General features: G+C 43.5%; 1 protein-coding gene across 4 annotated transcripts in view; it reads right to left on the bottom strand.

The window, feature by feature from the left end:
• Positions 1-22,292, bottom strand: part of FRY (FRY microtubule binding protein) — a 447,808-nt gene that overhangs the window by 126,993 nt on the left and 298,523 nt on the right. For all 4 annotated transcript variants that reach the window (XM_090027939.1, XM_090027923.1, XM_090027916.1 and 1 more), the window contains 5 exons: positions 18,098-18,252; positions 14,041-14,140; positions 13,548-13,719; positions 12,169-12,425; positions 9,186-9,332 (listed from right to left, as the gene is read on the bottom strand). In XM_090027939.1, the coding sequence (XP_089884065.1) occupies positions 9,186-9,332; positions 12,169-12,425; positions 13,548-13,719; positions 14,041-14,140; positions 18,098-18,252 (831 nt within the window). The remainder of the gene's footprint in view (positions 1-9,185; positions 9,333-12,168; positions 12,426-13,547; positions 13,720-14,040; positions 14,141-18,097; positions 18,253-22,292) is intronic.

Below are 22,292 nucleotides of genomic sequence, written 5' to 3' on the forward strand. Positions count from 1 at the left end.
TAGGTAGTAAATGGTCTGGCCCAATCATTCGTAGTGCGATTAGAAATGGACAACTCTGAAAACTTGCATGGAACTTGCAAATGCAGAAGCTAAGGGAGGGGAGGCAAAGCAGAAAATGGCACTTAAAAGAAAGAGGTAGAAGAGACCAGCTGGACACCTTTCAGTGATCTTTGCCATTTCACAAAAGCTGGCTGGGAAGTATTAGAGGCATGCCACTGCTTGAGCCCATGCAGCCAGAACAGATGGGTGAAGGAAACAAGCAGCTGGTAAATGCCAGAGGCACATGGATTCCAAAGAGAGAGAGAGAGAGAGAGAGAGAGAGAGAGAGAGGTAGGTAAGCATAAATGAGTAATCTTGCAGTGGTGTGCCCTTTTGGAGCCCGCTGAGCTGGAATGCTGTTGATAACTTGTTGGTGTTATCTTTAGATGCTAATTATTTTGCTCATGTACTAAACATATTGCATTCTTGCTTCTAATTACTGTGGGTGGGGATGAATGGCATCACTGTTATTTCAGGTTAACCTGACTATAACAAATCTAAATTGCTACAAGCATTAACAAGCAATTTTTCCCCTCAAGATTTATTTTTGTACTGGGCTGCCAAACATTTCCAATGCCTCTCTCTTTATCAACACCCAAATAGAAAGTAATGCATTATGTATGAGATTTTAACTTTCGCTTCTTAGTTTTAGGATGTTTCCATCTTTTAGGCAGGGTTGCCAAATGTCTGTAAATTTACAGATAATCTGTATTTAAAAAATGAAGAAGCTGAAATAACTTGTCTGTAAAGTCTTTAAAAATTAAGCTGTCAAATAAAAAACAAAGAAACAGCGTGTTTGGTTTGAAGAGCTGTAAGGAAGAGGCAGGATGTAAGTGTTGATGGACAGATAGAAAAGAACTGCACCACTTTGTGTGCAAGTGGCAGTGCCCTGCAGGGAGCTCTCTGGCAGAGGTTTGTGGCCCACACAAACCCCCACTCCCTCCCATGTCAGCCACAGGCTGCTGCTGTGTCCTGGCAGCCATCACCTGCCTAAAATGACTGCTGCCTTAAAGGTAGGTAGAGCAACATGGCCCCTGGGCAGTCTGAGCTACAAGGTGCGACAGCAAGGCAGATGGTGCAGCCAGCATGGTGCTATAGGGCCAGAAATGGGGTAAGGCAGTGAGCAGGAGTTTGTGCTGGGAGAGGGGGAGCAGAGCTGGCAGGGGTAAGGTTGAGGAGTGGTCTGGGATAGGGATGATTAGCATGTGGGAGTGAGGAGTGGGTAAAATAATTGCTGCAGTCAAGTAAGACTCAACAAGGATAAATGCCAAGTCCTGCACTTGGGATGGAATACTTGCATGCACGAAACTCAGACTGAAGAATGAGTGGCTAGACTGCAGTACTGCAGAGAAGGACCTGGGGGATACAGCGGATTATAAATTGAATATGAGCTAACAGTGTGCTCTTGTTGCAGAAAAAGCCAACAGCATTTTGGATCGTATTAAGAGGAGTGGCACTTGCAAATCAAGTGCAAGTCAAGGTAATTCTTCCACTTTGTTCTGCACTGGTGAGACCTCACCTGGACTACTCCAGTATCAAGTCCGAGACCTCAAGGAGATTGTGGACAGTTTGGAAAGAGTCCAGTGCAGGGCAACAAAAATGATTAGGGGCCAGGGAGGCAAGACTGATGAAGAAAGTTTGAATCACCTAGGGTTGTTTAGCATGCAGAAAAGTCTGAGGAGAGATTTGATAAGTCTTCAAATACCTGAAGGCAGATGATAGAGAGGGGAAGTGGTTTTTTCTCTGTGGCCATAAGCAATGGAAGCAATGGGGGGAGGGAGGCAGAAGCCACTGGCGCACAGGGAAGCAGCCAAAATGGCAGCTGCTCCCTTCTCCCTCCACTGCTAATTGGATGAGAGGGTTGCCTGTCATGCAGCCTTGCCCCTCTCTGCCAGTCAGCATCAAGGGGCAGGGCCTTGGCCAATCAGTATTTTGGAGGGGGCTCACCATGGAAATACACAGATTTTTATGTATTTGTATTGAGAGAATTTTGGGTTTTTTATCATGGAAAGCTGGGATCCCTGGCGATGTGTTTAATTAAAAAAAAAAAGAAGTAGCAGCTGAGAAAAGAGTAAGTGACAAGTGGGTGGGGCTTGAGCCATATTTAGAAAGTTGGTGTTAAACCCCTAAATTTGAACCTGGTCCTTGTTAGTGCTATCTGGGGCCTGGCAAAAAGGTTATATTTACATTATATAAAGTATATAGCAGTAAAAAAAACTGTTAGCAAGGAGTTTGCAGATTATCAGTGAAAAAAAAATATTGCGTTAGTAAGTCTGCTTTCACACCATGTAGACAAGAACTGACATGAACAATGGATGTCTTTCTTTCTAGAACCTGTACCTGATGTGCTGATCTAAAGGACCACACTATTTTATTTCTGATATTCAAGGCAATTTGATGATTTTTGCTATGAGCAATATAAATTAATATTGGGATGTAGTGCCTCTACTCATACTTTAACCTACTCTAAACATACTTTAACATTTCTCTTACATTTTTGACTTTTCAGGGTATGTCCAATCAAGTGTTTTTGTTTAATGCAGTCGCTAATATTAGCCAAATGCATTTTTTACTTTTGCTACATGTGTTAGAATATAAACACATATTTGTTGTTACTAATATACATAGCTTGCTATCTACAATGGTGAGGCCTGCATTTCTAGCAGGTGTGCCCTCCCTGCCGCCCCTATTCCCTGAGTGCCATTTCCATCTCCCTTTGATTGGCTACCCTATCCTGTACTCCTTGCTTGATTTTCTGCTTTGCTTTCTGCTCCCTGCCCTATATGCCTCTGTGTTGCACCTCCCCTCCATGCTTTGCTATGTGCCACACAAAAAGACTGCCTATGCCACACATGCCATAGGTTGGCCATTCTTGATCTACAAGTTACCTAATAGATGGACAATATGTTTATGACATGAACTGCCTATCATCGTTATTGACTATGGTGGTATGGGCAGCATCTGTGTGTCACACAAAAGTAGATCATGGAGACTGACTATGATATCTTATCTGGATATAATGGGACATAATCAAAGCACTACAGTTTAGATGAGGTTGTCAATTAAAGTGCAATGAAGTATTTCAATCAAGATGCAATTATGAAAGAAGTTAAATTCATTTGGCAAAGCTAAGGATGGGACACAAAGGCACCTCCTTTCTTTTAACCGTATGCTGCAAAAAGCAGCATTAGTGTATGTAAAAAAAGAAAATTACCTTTAATGCTGGAAGAATAATATAGTTTATTTTGAAAAAGCAAAGGTGTTTTTCTGTGTAATATATGTTTCTTTTTTAAAATGCTCTTGAACATGACCTAAATTTTGTGTGTGCATGTGTGTTTGATGTATGTTTGTAATATGTCTGATCTCCATATTAGATTACTGTAAATGTTGTATTATATTCCTTAGATATCCTCTTACTTATAATGTTTATTTGGTAACTGCTCCCTCTTTCTCAGAAATATTCCTAAATGGCCATTACATGTCTTTTCCACTGTTCTGTACAAACAGTCCTTACTTTTCATTTAATAAATGTACTAATATTTTAATCAAATCTCTGTAGGTATACCTATAGAAGTATATGCATACTTGTCCATGCACACGCCTCTTTCTGGATTTTAGGTTATATGATGTACAAAAGTATAGCATTAATATAAGTTATTCTAATAATAATTCTTGGCCTTAATGTACCTATGTAAAGAAGATAAATGAGCATATTTGATAATGTTAATCCTAAAAAATATAGCATGATCAAAGGAGTGCTAGACAGGGGCAGTTAAATGATTTTTCATGCTGAAGGGAACCTAACACATGAACAGGTTAGTGCAGTCCACCTGAATAAGATACAAATATTTGGAGGATCCCGTGGTAGTCCCCATTGCTGTCAGGCAAGCCACTATACTGCATACATTTTGACTTCTTCCCTGCCACAGATAAGCTGCACCTTTCTTTCCCATTTCCAATGATTCCTATTTCTTCGCCAGCCTTAAATGTCTGCCAAACATCACCAAACAGGGCCCCAAACAAATCACCCAGAATTCTTCTGTGGCCCACTCTCTCAGTCTGTTGCATATTATTAGTTGTGGCCCTGCCCTCCATGAGGTGGAGTCAGACCAGGATGCCCTGTCCTCATCTGCATATAAATATTTGGAGGATTCTAGGACTCATGATGAGAACACTGGGTTGCATGGGTTTATGACTGGGGGTGAGGGGAGTGGTAATTAGCACATGGATCCTTTGTGGGGGTATCTGGAGTACACACATATACTGAGCAGTGCTGAGTTGTGGGGTCACCATGGCTTGAAATGCTTTTCACTGCTGAGGTCCAGCCCAATGAACTATATGGTAGATAACGACCCTTTTAGATTTGGAATAATATCATGCATAGTTGGTACTCCATAGAAGTAGGTACAAAAGTGCTGCTTAAAAGTTTGTTTGTAGAGTACCCGTGCTAAAAAAATCTTGCATCAGTTTGAAAAAAAAAAAGATAAAATACATCAATTCATCTGTCAGTGTCTTCTAGTTTGCCCCTCACATCCATGTGCTCAAGAAAAGCAGGGTTTGAAAGGGGGGCAGGGGGACAGGGATTATAGGGGGACGAAGTTGGGGACAGTTGGCAGTGGGACAACTAGATCGCCCAGATTTTCCATGCTGTAGCAGTGAGAAGGGGATAAAATCAGGCAAACTTCCAATAATTAGATTCTATACATGGAAAACTATAACAAATTTATAAAATGTCCATGTATAGAATCTAATTGGGGAATGTCTTATAGTCAGGGTCAGCTTATATTTGAGTAAATATGGTATTTTAATACCTCAGGTGGCAAACAAGGTGTTTCAAAATGTATATTCCTGCCTTGCTAAAATTACTAGAACAGTCTTGTTTCTAAACCCCTCCTACACTCCTGTCTCTTTCTTTCAACTCAGTTCACCTTGATGCTGCCTTTGGGCCTGATTCCAAAACTCTGAGGCTAGGGACAGACATTCAAAAAGACTGAGCCTGAACTGATTCAATCTGTGAACCAGTTTGGAGGTGGATAGACATTCCCTTTTCATTACAGAAATGCAGGCACATGCCTGCAGTGTCTCAGGCTAGAAGCTGGGGGGTGCTAGAGCAGTCCTCCCTTCTATTGCCTTCCATAGTGCTGAGCTGGGTGGGGCATGGCCAGGCCCTGGCAGGATGCTCTGACTAGGGAGGGGTCCACCCCCCACCTCCTTGACCAGCGCAGCAGCCAGCAGGGAGCTGATAACAGAGTATTGAGTTACACAACAGAGTATTGAGTTACACAGGAGGGAGTTACATAGGGAATTGTTAGCATTCATCACCCCATCAAACAGAACAAATCTTCTCTTATTAGTTCAAGCTCTTCTCAAATGACTTTTTCCAAGGAAGGGATATTACCAGCTACCTGTTGATTAGCTCCAAAGAGCCTTAAGCTGACACTGTCCTGTCTGCCTTTCTCCTGTCTCCCATAGCAGGGATATAGTCAGTATGTTATGCTAGCTAATGCTTAGAGGTGTCTGTGGAAGGCAGATGGGAGGGAGGAATCCCTGCTTGAGCAGGGAGTGGTGAGGGGGAAGGGGAGGAGCAGGAAGAAGTCAGGCAGACCCTGCTGTACGTGCCGTCTTTGTCGGAGCTATAGCCAGGGAGCAGAGGGGACGGACCAGCCCAGCTTTCTGGAGCAGAGAGCCTTGCCCAGCCCAGAGGCATGCTGGGGGACTCTGGTTTAAGTTAAACCAGGAAGGGGTCTGGGAAAGACATTGCATAAACTGGTTTGACCCAAATCAGTTAAGTCTGACACTACACTCAACCAGATTGATCTCAAACTGGTTTCAGCTGTTTTCAAACTGGTTTATGTGCACTGAACATCTGTTCTGTTACAGGTTTAAACCAGTTTCTGATCAGTTAAACTAGTTTATGTGTAATGTCTGTCCCTAGCCTGAAAGTCAATGGAAAGGCTTTCTCTGACTTCAGCCACTGCTGCCTTTTTTCCTCCTTCTCTAATGAGCTTTGTACTTTTTTCTCATACCAAACTTTAAACCCTGGAATATCTTTCCTGACCTCAATCACAAAAATCTTGTTTTAAAAATCTTCCTTTGATTAGCCTAACAACCACCCCTGCTCCTGGCCTAACAACCTCCTCTGCTCCCAAACATCAATATTGTCCCACTGTGGAGCCTAGGACTATTACTTAGGAAATAAGCCCTACACATTTGGTCTCACTCAGCATGTAACCACACCCAAAGATTAATTAGTTCAGAGGAGTGAGGAGCCAAGCATTTGCCAGGCCTGTCACAAATTAGCCCTGCACTCTCCCTGAGTAACACTCTGATCCACTTCCTCTGCTCTGTCTCCTGCTCTGCTTTCTGCTCCTTGCCCTGTACTTCTGGCCCAATCTGCTATTCTGCTTTTTGCTATATCTGCTGCTATATTGCCTATCCTCTCCATGATCTACTTTGTGCAACAGACAGAGGCTGCCCATACCACTTGTGACATACATGCTGCAGGTTGGCCACCCCTTGATCTTTAGAGCCACCCTGAGCATAAATCCCATTGCTAAGGGCTATTCTAAGCCATCTGCCAAATAGGTGTGAGGGGATGGAGCTTGTTTCCTTGGCAGTAGACCTGGGCTTGGCAGAAAGGCAGCTATAGGTACTGTAGTTATTCAATTAAAAGATGAGGTTCCCCCACATTTCACTTGGGGAGTGGGGAACCCTCATCTTACAACTGAATATGAGGTGGCATGGGACAGGCAGCTGATGTGGCCCCAGCCCTGGTTGGGCCTGACTGCGGCTGACCTAAAGCTGCTACATGCCTCCCCCTACCTCTACCCCCTGCCACTCCTCCCCTGCAGCCCTGGAAGCCATTAACCTTTATTTCCTCCTCTCCCTTTCTCCCACTCCCTGCAGCACCTCTTGCTTACCTTTGCTCTGATGCAAGGAGCATGGCCTGGCCTGGCCTTGTAGCAGCAATGCTGACTCCATGTCACTGCTGCTGGGCAAGGCTGGAGCCCTGGTCCGCATAGGTGATGCATAAGAGGGGCATGGGGGGGTACATGTGCCCCACCCCCCAGGTTGTCTGCTGCTGGCTTCTGCGGGCGGTCACCACTTGCACCCCTGCTCCCGCAGCCGATGCAGTTGGTTTCATCTGCAGGCGGTCCCCACTCACTGCTTGCCACTTGCCCCCTGCCCCGCCTCCCCTGCTGCTGATGCTGCAAGCAGCAGTTGCTGCTCGCTGCCGCCAACACTGCAGACAGCAGCTGTGGGCGGTCCCCACTTGCTGCTACGGTGCCCCCCCCAGTTGCTGGAAGCACCAGTCATTCATGCTGGTTTGTGTCCCAGGCTGCAGCAGGGATGGAGCTTGCCTGTACCAGAGGAAAGGTAATGAGGAAGTGGAGGGGCAGGTGTGGTGATAGTAAGGGGAAGATGGAGCAAAAGGTAGGGGGATTGGCAGCAGGAGGAAAGCTGCATGCCCCTCCACCCCCGTCTCCTTAATGCCTCTACCACTGTCCTCTCCACCTGCCCCCTTACTACCTCCACCACTGCCCCCCACTGCCCTACTGCATACCCCTCATTGCTTCTCCCACTATCTGCCCCATTATTGCCCCCTCATCCTGTGCCCCTTGCCATCTGCAGTGGTGGGGATGATCCTCCAATAAACAGATTTTATACATGAAAAATGATAACAAATGTATACATTTTCCATGAATAAAATATAATTATTAGGGGGTCACCTTACAGTTAGGGTGAGTATATATTTGGGTAAATATAGTATATCCTGACTTCACAATGTTAATGTATTAAATTAAAAAGAAAAAGAAAACAGCAAGATGTATAGGTACAGATACACCCCCAAGATGTTCACTGTCTTCACATAAACTTGCCCTTCCCTTTGTTTATTTCTCTTATTTCTCATGATTTATTATTCATTGCTCTATTATGTCTGGCACAGGCTGTAAAGTCCTCAGGGCAAACCTGACATTTCCAAACTTGTTATAAAGCACCATGTACCTCTACAATGTTATCTAAATAAACCTTAATAACAATAGATACTGATTGTTTTCATTATAGTAACTCATACAAAGAAATAAGCCATTGAAACAGGATATAGTAAATTATCAGCAAAAGTACAAAGTTTAGATTTAATTCATGTCAAACTGAAATGCCAAGAATACAGAACCATTACTGCTTTTCTCAGACAAGCCTTTTTAAAATTTCAACTGCAGTAACAGCAATGTACTGTAGAGCTTGAGTCAGACACTATGGGGAACAGTTATGTAACCAATGACAGCTGTGCTGGGACAAAAAAGAATTAAGCTGACATGCTAACCTTTAAAATTTCAATTAGCATTTAAACTGACACTCTGCATTGCACCATAAATGAGTGGTATGAGGTGATTCAGCAAAGCACTTTAGCATATGACTTAAATGAGTCTTACACATATTTTTAAAATTTATGGGACAGAATTTCAAAAGTGCTTAAAGAAGTTAGGCATGCAAGTCCAAAATATGCCTCTCAAATTCCCAGTCTTGCTAAAGAAAGATAAACTTCAGCACACACTTGAAAGTATGCTTATATGTTTTGCTTAACTGGAATCTAAATCTTTAAAATGCATAAACATTAATAATGTGTACTGAATTCCTTGCGTAGCATTTCATTGTTGTAAGGCCTTGCAAAATATAGTGTACAGCTCTCTAAAGACTAGCTGCCTACTGGAGGAAGCTCATGGCATTTAGTAGTTTTACTCTGTTAATCTTATATGTGATTTATTTAAACACATTGCAGTAACTTTTTAGGCATAAAATGGTTTTAATGTTCATTCATGCCAATTTCAGCACTGGATGACCAGCCATTGTCACTGATATACTGGTCCCTTGTGCAGAACAACTGCTTTTTTTGCATTATAGCATATCCACTACTTGAAACCCAGTGAGCTCCACTGGTACAAACTAAGGCTCAGATGGCTTGTTTCATCCATTTACTTTCAGTATCTGGGTTCATTTGCTCTACCCGGACTTAACTGAGTATTGGATGCTAATGATATACAGGTATAGAGAATTTGTGGCAGTCATATACACTCAATGTCAATTATTTTCTTCATTAAAAACAGTATACCCAGTTATAAATAAAACAGCACACGACCACTTACATAAGGTAAAAGGATGGTATCACTGCTAACCCCACACAAGCTAATGAGAAACTGCAGTGTTATTCTAAGGTTGTTGCTCCACTTCTCATTGTTAGCTAGAGCATTCCAGACATTTTCCATCTCTGGTCCAGGAATTTCATCTCCGTACTGGAATGAAGCAAAGAGAAGCAACTTGTGAAAAGTGCATTAAACATACCATAAATATGAAAAAGAAAACTATCTAGGTGCAGATCCAGAAGAGGACTGGCCTATTAAAGTCAGATTTAGGACAGACATAGGCACCAAGTAAAAAATGTTCAAGCTCTAATGTACCACTTAGCTGCCACCTAGTCTGCAGGTGTTTAAAGTTCACAAGTGCTTCGCTATTCAACACTATAGGACAAAAGATATCTAAAATTCTGCTTCTGCACATGGTCTCAAAAGCCTCAATTTTGACAGGACAAAATAGCTCAGCACTTATTTCCTACTTAAGCCCTGTCAGATACTGGGCATCTGTCTACCTATCTTGCCAGAAGGGTGAAATGCAGTACATGTTCTCAGACCACAGCTCCTGGACTGGGCTCCACACAAAATATAAAGCAGTGGTGTCTCCAATATATCTGGTCCCACAGACCAGATGAGTGGTGCAGGGCTGGCCTCTGGGCTGGATCTGGAGCATTCAGCTGTGTTTTCTGGGCTGCTGGGATAGAATTGGTGACAGCAGTGTTAATTGCTGTGGCTCCCAGAGACACAGCAGCTGCCACTTTTTCAGTTGCTGAAGCTTTGGCCCTGGGCAGACCTACAGGCCAGATGCTGCTGCTCCGTGCTCTGTATCTGGTTTATGGGACCACCCAGAAATATGGCAGCAGGATGAGTGATAGGTGGTGTTAATTTCTGTGGCTCCAGGAGCCATGACAATTAATGCCAATACCACCTGACATGTCACCAGATTTCCAGAGCCATAGGGAGCCTATGAGCTGGATGACATGGCTCTGCAGACTGGATCTAGCCCACAGGACATCTCTTGATCACCCCTGTTTTAAAAGATGTGGCCATGGTGGTGTCCCCTTTCTATTTAGCACCACAGTAGGCAGAGCATTTACTCAGGATGCAGGAGACCAAGGGGTGGTACTTGATACTTCCTGTTGATGTGGTTCCATTCTGCAGGAAGGAATTAGTGACATGGGCCAGAGAGAAAGAGTGTTAGAGTGAACATGACTCTAACCTGGTGATCAGGACACTCACCTACAGGTGAAAGTCCTGGGTTCCTATCTATGTTCTCAAGACTGGGCCTGAAACAGTTAAATGCATATACAGTCCTTGGAACAGGTGGGATTCAGGTATGTGCTCTAACTACTAGGATAGAGAATTGTTGTCCCTCTTTCTCAATAAATCTTTAATTATTTTTTGCCAACTGGAACACCTTGATCAGGAGGGACTGAGTGTGCTTACTCCCTGCCTTAAATAGCTGAAACAGCCTGTTGTTTAGGGCACCCCCCAGATTGGGGAGGAATATTGGTTTGAATCCCCAAAGGGAGAGCAGGGAGCTGAATCCAGGTCTTCCATATCTTGAGGGAGTCCTGTAATCCCTGAACAATTCTGTAAAAATCCTTTGGCTCTGCCTTGAAAAGCAAAGACTGACCCTGTGCTGGTTTTGAAAGAAACTGAGGGCACCTACTTCTAGGGGAGGGTGCTGGGTTGCAAATTCTAAGTATATCTGGCCCCTTGCAACTGAGTAAAATATCTACAACCCAGAGAGGGGCAGGATTTAAGAAAAATCCCCACCCACGGTGCTTCCTAATTATTTGTTCTGGGTGGTTCCTTGTTTAGCAGGCTGATTTTAGGCAGCTCCCCATTCAGATTACTGCTTTTTGTGCACTTGAAATGCATAGTCCTTCCCATATACTGTGTGGGGAGCCAAAGGGGTAAATCTGATTTCATTGCCCATAAGTCCAGACATTTGGTGAGAGGATGAGTGGCAGCCTAAACGTTATAGACCAGTGGGGCCCAACCTTTCTGACAGGCCATAAATTAGCCCTGAACCCTCTGTAAGTGCCATTCTGATTCCCTTCTCCTGCTCTATCTGCTGCCCTGCTTTCTTCCCTATCTGCTGCCATGCTCCCTATCCTCTTCCCAGTTTATCATATGCCACTTATTGCAGTTGCTTGTGCCATTTGCTTCACTGGCTGGCCACCCCTGACACAGATGCAGCCATTTAATTGCAGTTCTTGGCACTTGCACATAGTCTGAGATTTCACTCAATCCTTGCAGATTCCAAAAGTAATATGAAGAAGGAACTGAGTAATGGCTATCCTGTGGCCTGTGGTTAGAGCACTCTGGTTAGAAATAGGAGATGCATATTCAACCATCTTTTGTGTTGTGGGGCCAAGAACCTAGATCTACTGCCCCCTGGGCCACTAACCTATTGGTTAAGTGGTAGAAGTCACTGTTTACCCAGTCATAGCTTTTCCACAAATCCTAAAATTTAGGATTTACCTGCCTTATGTACGTACTTGGGTGAGCATGTTTTGCCACACAGCTGCCCAGACCAACTTCAGCCCTACTCATGATTATATATAGGTTTGCATGTGCAAAGCTGAATTGAAAATGTGTATAGGTGTCAAAACTGCAGTTATACAGGTGTGTGTGTGTCATATAGGTGCATAAACGGGAAGAGGAGATGGCCTCAGATGCTTGCCATATGTTCTGGATTTTACTTTGGGAGACAAGTGCATAAGTTAGGCATAGCAACATATCACACTGAAGTACCCATTGCTTTCAATCTATCCCTTAGATGTATTTCTTAATTTTATTCATAATGAAGTTCACCCTAGATATGTTAGGGAATGAGATAGTTATTTTACTAATTAGTTCAACAGAAACATAACTAACATTTATTCTCATGAGCATTCTAGACACTTTTTGCCTTTTGAGTTTGCACCATGCAATTCTGTTATTTTTGAACTTTTAAAATACTATAGCTGGAATATATGGCTTTGTTTACCTTGGCTGTCATGTACATGAGATTATTCAGCACCAATGATGTGGCTTCAGGAGAACCCCATCCATTTCCTTTCAGCCCATATGTGACAGCTATTTCCCCTTCTTTGTCCTTTATTTCATCCTCTGGAGTGCTAGGGCTTGATCCTGGGAGAAGTAGTCTGTTGTCTACAAGTTCAATGTTATGAAGCCATGGTAGCAGATAGGTAAGCATGATCTGTCTCCCATTTGGATGAGTTGTTGGGAATCGCTGACTTACCTCTAATACAGGAAGTATTAAAATAGCAAAGTATTAGTCTATAAAAGCATGTAAAAATATTGTATAGATCACATGTCTAGCATGTCACCATCATTTCTATTTTGCTTCCTGGCCTAAATAAATGCAAAATAAGGACACATTCTGAGAGTACAAACGCGCATACTCCAGATACAGGGGAGAAAAACCAACCAGTGAGATATTCTGACTGAGAGCTAATGTGATCCTTGGATGGATGAACATGGCCATATTAAGCAGGAATAGGCAGGTTATGTTACTTCTGTATTTGGCACTTAGTGAGGAGGGCATGGGCTATAACTGGAATACTCTATTAAATTTTGCTATCCAAAATTACTACAGTTCCAAACTTACTGGAGAGGAGTCAGAAAAGTTGTATGAATAACTAAAAAGACTGGAAAACCTGTGTTTTGTGTCAAGATACAGGGAACTCAAACTATATACAGGGAACTCAAACTATTTAGCTTATTAAAGAAGAGTTTGAGGATGATATGATTATATGCTGTAAGTACCTACATAGGGAACTAAAATTTGATAACAGAGGATTCTTAGTATAGCAAGATCTAATTGTTAGAGGCTGAAGTTAGAAAAATGCCCAATGTGAACACAATAAACACTGGAAAACTTATCCAGGTATGTTGCAGATCCTCTATAACTGGTAAAGATGAGAGCAGAAGGAGCAGGACCATAGCATACAGTACTGGAAAGAATCTGGGCAGTTTGAGGATACTTCTATAATTTTGGTAGGCTTTCTGGATTGCGTATTTTAGGCTGACAGCCAATGCTGCCCAGGATCAGATGGACACAAAGAAGTGTTCAAACCCCCACACCACTGCCCCACTTCAAGACTGTAAGTTATGTACAAATAATTAGGCACAGAATCAGATCGCAAGTTTTAAAATATCAGCCACTGCACTATGCATATGCCTTCAATTGTTCATATAGTTTTAGTTTAATTTTACTGTTTTAAATTTTACCATTTTTTCTAAAATCAAATAAAACCAAACTGAATCAGAGTATCAGTGGGCTAGTTATTCACAACTAAAGTACCTTAGCAATCCACCATTTGTATGCTACATAAAAAACAAAACTTAAAAAAATGCTGATACCTGAAAAAAGTGGAAGGGTAAGCTCAGGATACATCCTTGCTAATTCATAGGAGAGAAGGGCTAGTGATACACTGTAGAGAGGTGGCAATGGACCATGAGTACCATACAGGATACTGCCAGGCCTTTGCTCAGCTACTTTCTTTGAATAAACAAAAAGTTTTGACTCCAAAATCTATAGAAGAGAAGAAAAATGGACAATGAAACAGAACAATTCCATTAGTTCAGAAAAACTCAGCATATCAACTTTTAACAGATTAAGAAAATCAATGAACAGTCTATATATTTCAGTATAAACTTCCCAAATAATCTTTTGCACTATTTATACAAATAATCACTTTAGGATTCACAGTCCTAATTTCAAAACCAAAAGATTAAAAAAAAGTAAATTCAAAAGTAAAACCCCAAAATAACATATTGTAAGACATTCATAAAGAAATCAAATGTGGTTATTGTTTTAGAGGAACTTTTATTTAGAAAAGTTGCTGATACATGCCTGCATAAGTTGCATGGAAATTTCATAAATCTCTCTGTTGGTGTCGGATGCCTTGAACAGCACTAAGTTTAAAAGGGTCACTATATCAAAAGGATAGTTCCTGGAAGAATAAACGGTAAATTTTTGTGAACATCAGAATCTAATGCAGCTTAAATTCACCTGGATCTGTTGACTAATAATGGTCTAAAGAAATATGACCCTTCTTTTCTCTGCTTCTGCACTGAAATACTGAAAAGAAAGTTCTTTACTTGTGGAGATATACTCCTCGATCAAATGGCCACCTGGTGAATAGCAGAGCAGGAGGAGTTGACAAGCATCATGAGACAGTTTTTGGAAATGTACTGTAATGGCCCTAAAATGAAAAGTTCTACACCTGTTCTCATAATGATCAGGTTTTTTTTTTAATTTAGAATTTATTTATGAACCAGCTCCCCAAAACAAAGATGGATGGGTAGAGTTTCCAAGCATAATATATTCTTTAAACAATTCCAGTGACAGCTAAAAATATCTGCTTCTGAAAAGGATTTATTTCTCAATATGCAGACTCACAGGTATTCAAGTTATGAAAAAGAATTCTCTATCAGAGTGAGAAGTTAATACTAAAAGGGGCTGGAATCTACAGGCACAACAAAATCACAGGTTCCTACTGAACAAACAACCATCCTAGGTGTCCAAAATTTAGTAAAGGGTCAACAAATCAGAGCATGGACTGCTGCTCTTCATGGGAAAGGTAAATTTCCATGTAATGTAATTTGGTCTTGTGCTAATTTAAAAATGAAAAGCATTTTCTATGTTGATAAGCAAATACATTATTTGACATCCAGCTCAGTTTTAACCAATACAATTGTGGGATCTTTTGTTTTGATCCAAAGGACCTCAGACCTAAGAACCTGTCATACTACAGCTACATATGAGACTTTATAGCTTAGACTAAAGGAAAGTCTTAACCAGTTCTCAAATGCCTGTCTCACAATTAAAATGTCACAGCTTCTAAATGTCACAGCTTCACAGAGTCTGAACCTATGTAAAATACATATAGTTTCCCATTGAAAAAAATAGAGGAAACGAATATAGAGCGTATGCTGTGTATGTCTCCAATTACTCTGATACTTCAGTCTTAGCTGCAAGATAAGTGAAACTGCAGAACATGTTATTGATAGTATCACAATAAAGCTATCACATGGGAACACCATAGACTTGAGACCAACTACATTTTTGTGGAAAGAACTTTCTGAGGAAAGAGGGAAGTTTAGATCAAGTTAAAAATGGCCACCCAATATAAGGTAAGTTGGGATAGAGATGCTAGTAAGGGGTTTTGGGGGGATTAGGGGTACTAGAGAGGTCTGCAGAGGGATCAGGAGGGCAAGTGAAGCCTGTGGGGGGGATCAGGAAGCCTAGCAAGGACCATGGGGGGACTGGGGGAGCAAGTAGGGACTGCAGGGGGCTTGGAGGGATCAAGGGAGCTAGTGAGGTCCATGGGGGTTGGGGGGGGTGGTCTGGGAGAGTTTGGCAGGATTGGCGGGCTAGCGGGGTCTGCAGGGGTTTTGGGGGGCTCTCTTACCCCCCTTGACTAGGGGCTATTTTTAGCCTTCTGATTCTCCCAACCCCCAGATAACCAACCCCCTGGTGAACCTACTCTCCCCAATTCTGTCTGTCCCTGCCCCTTCCCCACCCCTGAATTACTCTGAATGGAGCCACTTGCAGAATAGGGAGTTGGTGTGCTCAGGGGAGGGCCAGCTGCTCCATGGGAGTGTGGGTTGTCCACCTGGGGGAGGGGCTAAAAATACCCTGTCTCAGCAGGGTAGATAGCAAAAGTGTAGCCATGTGGGTTGTGCTCAGAACTGTACAGAAGTTCAGTGAGATCGGTCTTGCTGGATGCAGTCTAAGTTAGACTACCTCAGAGGTACAGTTAACTTAGACTGGGTTGGCCATTTTTAGACCAATCTCAACTTCCTGAGCTTCTGTACAGTTCACACTTAGATTCTTAATTAGATCAATCAAGTGTAAGGTCTGCAGCTAGGTGAACTAAGTTAGATTGGGTGCCATTTTAATTCTCTCCCACCTCCCCTGACATCCCTGAGTTTCTACCCAGTTAGAGAGTCATCCATTATACAATATGCCACTGCTGATGTATAAAATGGTCACCTTCCTGTACTTTAGGAGCCCTTTTAGGACTGAGAAGAGGAAACTGCTTGTCAGTTTTAAGTGTTACCTATACTCCCAAAAAAGGCAGAAATATGAATTTCTCCTTCAACATGGTCATTCAAATTAAGTATTTTACTATTACTGAAGGCATGTAATGTACATCCTTTCCCAGGACACTTAGTCCTATCTAACTAAAATCTGAGGAGGAAAGACATAGCTGAAGGGCTACTGTGTTTTGTGCTTTCTTTTAACACAGCAGAAATGGATCTTTAAGTAACCACATTTATTTGCATAAAATTCCATTCATTTTTTTAAAATCTCAATGTCATACAGCTTGTTTTTGCATCTGTTTCTATCAGAGGAGCAAAATAGTGTTTTTATAGATATACTAAATTCTAAAATGCTTAATATGTTTTGCTTTGCTCTGTCCCACACATTTCCTTCTCAAAGTATGCTGATCATACATCTTGCCAAATTATGCTTTTGTCAAGAAGTCTAAATTTATCAGAAGTTCAGACTCATGTAATCAGATGAGATTTGCTTTCTGTTTCAAAATAACTATTAAATCTCTCCCCCATTTTTATTCTGAAAGAGACCAAGAAGAAACAGAAAAACAATATTTCTATAGGACAACACAAGAGTAACATTTTGTGTTTTCTTCTTTTTACCACTTCTGCTCCGTTAATATAATTGAATATATTAATTTGCAACAAGGCAAGGAAAACCAGGTCAAATTCATGGCCAATCAGAAAAATATGGGCAAAATAACTACCAAGTAATAACTATTTTCTTGTTAGTGACTCTGGTTTTATATGGAAAGGCATCCAAAAATTGGTTTGGCACTAGATTTAAAAATGATATTGGAAATTAAAAGGTTTAGGTTCTATTGTACTGTTCAATACAGTGGTTTGTCAGGGAAGTTCCAGTATTTATACAACAGGGTGCTGCTATAGGAACCTTCTCATGACCCCAAAACTAAGTCTCAGGTTTATAAGACGGTGCAGTGATTTGCAGTCTCAGAAAAACACTACATGTAACTGGTAGCAGCAATTCTCTACAGTTCCAGAGCAACATCTCCAAAACCCCTTGCACATAGAGGACCTGGCACCACTGGGATGCTGGAGATTATTTTTTAAAATTTTACCAAACCGTTTTTACATGTCAAGTTGCAAAGATTGTAGAGATTCTATGTAGTGAGTGGCACTCTTGCAAACACTGGGCGAATCTACACAAGATGTTTACTGTGAAGCTGCATAATTGGCTCCACAGTAAAGTCTCAGCATCTACACATGCAGAAAATGAATTAGCTCAGTCATAGGTTAGTACTTGTAAACACATGTACTATCATTAGCCTGCTGGCTAGCCCCACACTGGAGCATTCTCATGCCCCAGCACACTGAGCCAGGTTGGAGCAGCCCAGGCTGGCAGGATGACCACCCCAACTCCTTGCCAGCCAGGGCTTCTCTGACTCGTCTCAACATGCTGCAGTCCCACATGCATGTGTAAACGTGGCGCCAGAGTTTGTGTCACATTAATTTCATGTGTAGACATGCTCACCATGTATTTGGCCCCAGTTACTGGTATATTGCAAATCTGCAGAGGTGACTGTTTTTCAGTGGATGTTCACAGCATACCATCTGACTATATCAATGCTTCCTCACTCTGTCATTCACAAGATTTTTTTTCTGATTTTTTTCACAGCATGAAGTCCAGAACAGTAGAGCAATGAACAGCAAACATGCTTACCATGCTTAACGATATTTTTAATCAGCAGAAATGCGATTTAAGATTTGATTTCAACAGAAGGAAGTAGGAATACACAAAATAGTGTGTAACCATCTTACAAATGGCAGCCTGATTTTGTTTCACACTAAATACTTTAGGGAGAGTCTACTTCTAAATTTATTAGTACCTGCTTCCGCATACAGTTGCAATGGCTTTGAAGCATCCAGAGGCAAGCTGGTATGATCCAGTATAACAACGATCGATGGCCCAGTTGAAGAGATTTACTTGGTCAGGATTTAGTTCCAGCAATAAGATGACAACTTCACATCCCAGTTGATGAACCTAAATATATACAGAATGGCATTTTTTTGTACAAACAAGTGAGACCCTCCTCCAGATTTCTTAAACTTATTTACAGTGACAATGCATAGGGAGTGCATGGGGATGTGCATGCACCCCGAGAGCGCTGGTCCATCCCCTGACAGACAGCACTCTCCGGTTAGGAGATGGATGGGGGGGGGGGGGCAGGCAGGACTGCTGGTGCCCCCCGTGAGCACCGGCTGGGGAATGGGGGTGCCACTGCTGGCACTTCTGGGAGCGCTGCTTGTGCTTCTGGGTTGGTGCGATTGGCCGGTCAGGGAGATTGGCCACAGGGGACCCCCTCCCTCACAGTTGGCAAGATTGGCCATGGGAGGGTTCCCTCCCCTTCCCCCCTACCCCCTGGTCACTGACTGGCTGCTCAGGAGGCACCAGATGCCCATGCTTATTTAGGTGGTTAGATATAAAGTGACATTTGGGACTAATCATTTGTCTGTTAAATGACAAAGGAACATTTACTGCATGCTGTGAAGGAAACAAAGTATAGAATTTATCATAACTTCATTCTATGTGTAGCACAGATTGAGACTTAGCTCAGTTTTGAATATTGTAGACTTTGAAGAAAAATTCTATATACATATATAAAGGGTGTAGTCCATCTGTCTGCGTGTCTATCTGTCTATAGTACTCTTGAAGCACTCTGGGTGTCTTGGCAGCCAATGACAATGCTTACTGAAACAACCAATCACAGTGTTCCATGGGGAATGGCAGGGATGGAGTGGGATGGAGGAGTGCTGCTGTGATGGCGGGGATGGAGTGGGGATGCAAGGCAGGGCCAGACACGGAGCGGTAGCAGCATGGGACAGTAGGTGGTGGCGGCAGCCATGTGCAAGCTTTCCTGCCCCCTCCCACATCTGAACCCACTTTGACCCGAGTGGCAGCAGTGTAGGATGGCAGGTGGCGGCAGTGGTGGTTGCGTGCAAGCTTCCCTGCCTCCACATCTGGGAGGTACAGGGCCAGACATGGAGATGGAGGGAGGTGGCACGTGGCTGGATGGGGAGTGGGGGGGGTGGCATGGGGCTGGATGTGGGGAAGAGGGGGCACATGGCCAGATGTTGAGTGGCAGCAGCACAGGGTGGTAGATGGCAGCAGCAGCCACCATGTGCAAGCTTTCCACACCCCTGCCATTCCTGGGAGATGGTGGTGGCATGGGGTGATGGATGGCGGCACTCCGTTCCTGCCCGACCCCCATCATTTTTGACAGGCAATTTCATAGATTTCAAAAACATTAGGGCTGGAAGGGACCTCAGAAGATCATCGAATCCAGCCCCCCACCCAAAGGGCAGGAAGTCAGCTGGGGTCATAGGATCCCAGCAAGATAAGCATCCAATTTACTTTTGAAGGTGTTCAATGTAGGTGCTTGAACCACCTCCGCTGGCAGACTGTTCCAGACCTTGGGGGCTCGGACAGTAAAGAAATTATTCCTTATGTCCAGCCTGAAACGGTCTTGCAGGAGTTTGTGACCGTTCGACCTAGTCATCCCCTGGGGCGCTCTGGTGAACAAACGTTCCCCCAGATCCTGGTGGTCACCCCTGATAAACTTATAGGTGGCCATCAGATCACCCCTGAGCCTACGCTTTTCCAGGCTAAAGAGTCCCATATCTCTCAGCCTATCATCGTAAGATCTGTTTTCCTGACCTCTGATCATGCGCGTGGCTCTCCTCTGGACTCTCTCAAGCTTCTCCACATCCTTTTTGAATTGTGGAGCCCAAAACTGGACGCAGTACTCCAGCTGCGGCCTCACCAAAGCTGAGTACAAGGGGAGAATGATGTCCCGGGATTTGATTGAGAAGCATCTATGGATGCAAGCCAGCGTTTTGGTTGCTTTACTAGCTGCAGCATCACATTGGAGGCTCATGTCCATCTTGTGGTCAATGATGACCCCCAAGTCTCTTTCTTCCTTAGTACTAGCCAGTGTAGCACTGCTGAGCCTATAAGGATGCTGCAGGTTTTTCCTCCCCAGGTGGAGAACCTTGCATTTTTCAGCGTTAAACACCATCAGGTTCTCGTCCACCCATTTGCTGAGCCTGTCCAGGTCAGTCTGGATCGCCCTCCTGTCTTTGGGTATGGATGCTTTGCCCCAAAGTTTGGTGTCATCGGCGAACTTGGCCAGTCTGCTTCCAACTCCAATGTCCACATAATTAATGAAGATGTTGAACAATATGGGTCCAATGACAGAGCCTTGAGGGACCCCACTGGTCACAGGGCACCATGATGATTGACTTCTGACAATTACCACCCTCTGGGTCTGACCACAAAGCCAATTTCCCATCCAGCAGATTGTGGTGGACCCAAGGCCACAATTGGCCAGTTTCTCCAAGAGGTGATCATGGGATACCAGATCGAAGGCTTTTTTGAAGTCAAGATATATGACATCAATCTCTTCTCCCTTGTCCAGGTGATAGGTCACCTGGTCATACAAGGAAATGAGATTAGTCAAGCAAGCCCTACCCGCAACAAACACATGCTGGTTACCCCTCAGGATGTTGGTGTTGGCCAGTCCATTAAGGATGGCCTCTTTAATTAACTTTTCTAAGATCTTCCCTGGGATAGAAGTCAGGCTGATGGGCCTATAGTTAGCCGGATCTACTTTCCTCCCTTTCTTAAAGATAGGCACCACATTGGCCTTCTTCCAGTCTTTGGGTACTACACCAGAGTGTCAGGAGTTCTCAGAGATCTGTGCCAGAGGCTGGGCTATGATGTTCGCCAGCTCCTTGAGTACCCTGGGGTGTAGATTGTCAGGGCCAGGTGACTTGAAAGTATCTAGCGGCTCAAGGTGTTCCTTTATGAGGTCAGCATTGATGGAGGACAAGGGATCTCCCTGACCCGGACCTCCCTGACCCATAGCAGGCATTGGCGTCCCATGGGACTGATGAAAGACTGATGCAAAATACCCATTTAATAGGGTGGCTTTTTCCTGGGCGTCAGTTGTCAGTTATTCTATCTGGTTCAGCAGGGGTCCAATGTTGTTCTTGCTTTTCCTCTAGCTCCCCACATATCTGAAAAAGGACTTTTTATTGTCCTTGATATTCGAAGCTAGTTGGAGTTCAGTTGCAGCCTTGGCTTTCCTGGTTTGCTCCCTGCAGGACCGGACCAGTGGAGAATAATCCTCCTTGGAGGTGAATCCCATCCTCCATCCTTTGTAGGCATTTCTTTTTAGCCTCAGGAGGTCTGCTGGATCCCTGGAGAGCCATAGGGGCTGCTGTGCCCTCTTGCTGCCTTTCCTTCGAGATGGAATAGAATTATCTTGTGCATTGAGGATCACTCCCTTGAGGAGCAACCACTCTTCCTGAACTCCCCTCCGCCTGGGGTTGTGGTCCCTTAGGGCCTCACTGACAAGCCTCCTGCGCTTGTCAAAGTCGGCTTTCCTGAAGTCAAGGACTTCCGTGTTGCTGACTGACTTGCCAGCTTTAAGGTGGATGGTGAAGGTGATCAGCTTGTGGTCGCTGTCACCCAGCTTCCCATTGATCACTAGGTCACTGATTTAGGTTATCCCCAGTAGCCTGTACCAGGTCGAGCAGCTCTTTATCTCTCATTGGCCTGTAGACTTCTCGAGTCAGGTAGAGGTCATCCATGCATCCTCCGAGCTGCCCCCATCCTGCCCACATTTGCTAGTATCTTACAGAAAAGCCATGGAAATACATATTTTTAAAGCAGATCTCCCACTTTGCTCAAGTCCTTGAAAAACAGTTAATGCAAAAGGTGGGCAAGGTTCTTCTCCTTGCTGCTCTTAAAAATAAGAGTATTATGATGGTGAGTTACAAAAAAATTGCATAACAGATTTTCAGGACTTGAGTAGGGTGGAGCAGAATTGCACCTGCTACTTTAAGAGGAGAGGCTATCTGAGAAGCAGTCTGTAAGTTTGTGTGCGTATGGGAGGGGCTGATGAGAGAGTCACCTTACCAGAAGTGGACTGGGCTTGAGATATATAAGTCCAGGGCCTGAGTTGGCCAGGCAGTCTATCCCTGAGTACCACTGAAAGAGGAGCTTCTGGTAGCAGGGCT

Source organism: Crocodylus siamensis, chromosome 1 (assembly GCF_052110815.1).
Source record: "Crocodylus siamensis isolate JL-2025a chromosome 1, ASM5211081v1, whole genome shotgun sequence".
NCBI lineage: Eukaryota > Metazoa > Chordata > Crocodylia > Crocodylidae > Crocodylus > Crocodylus siamensis.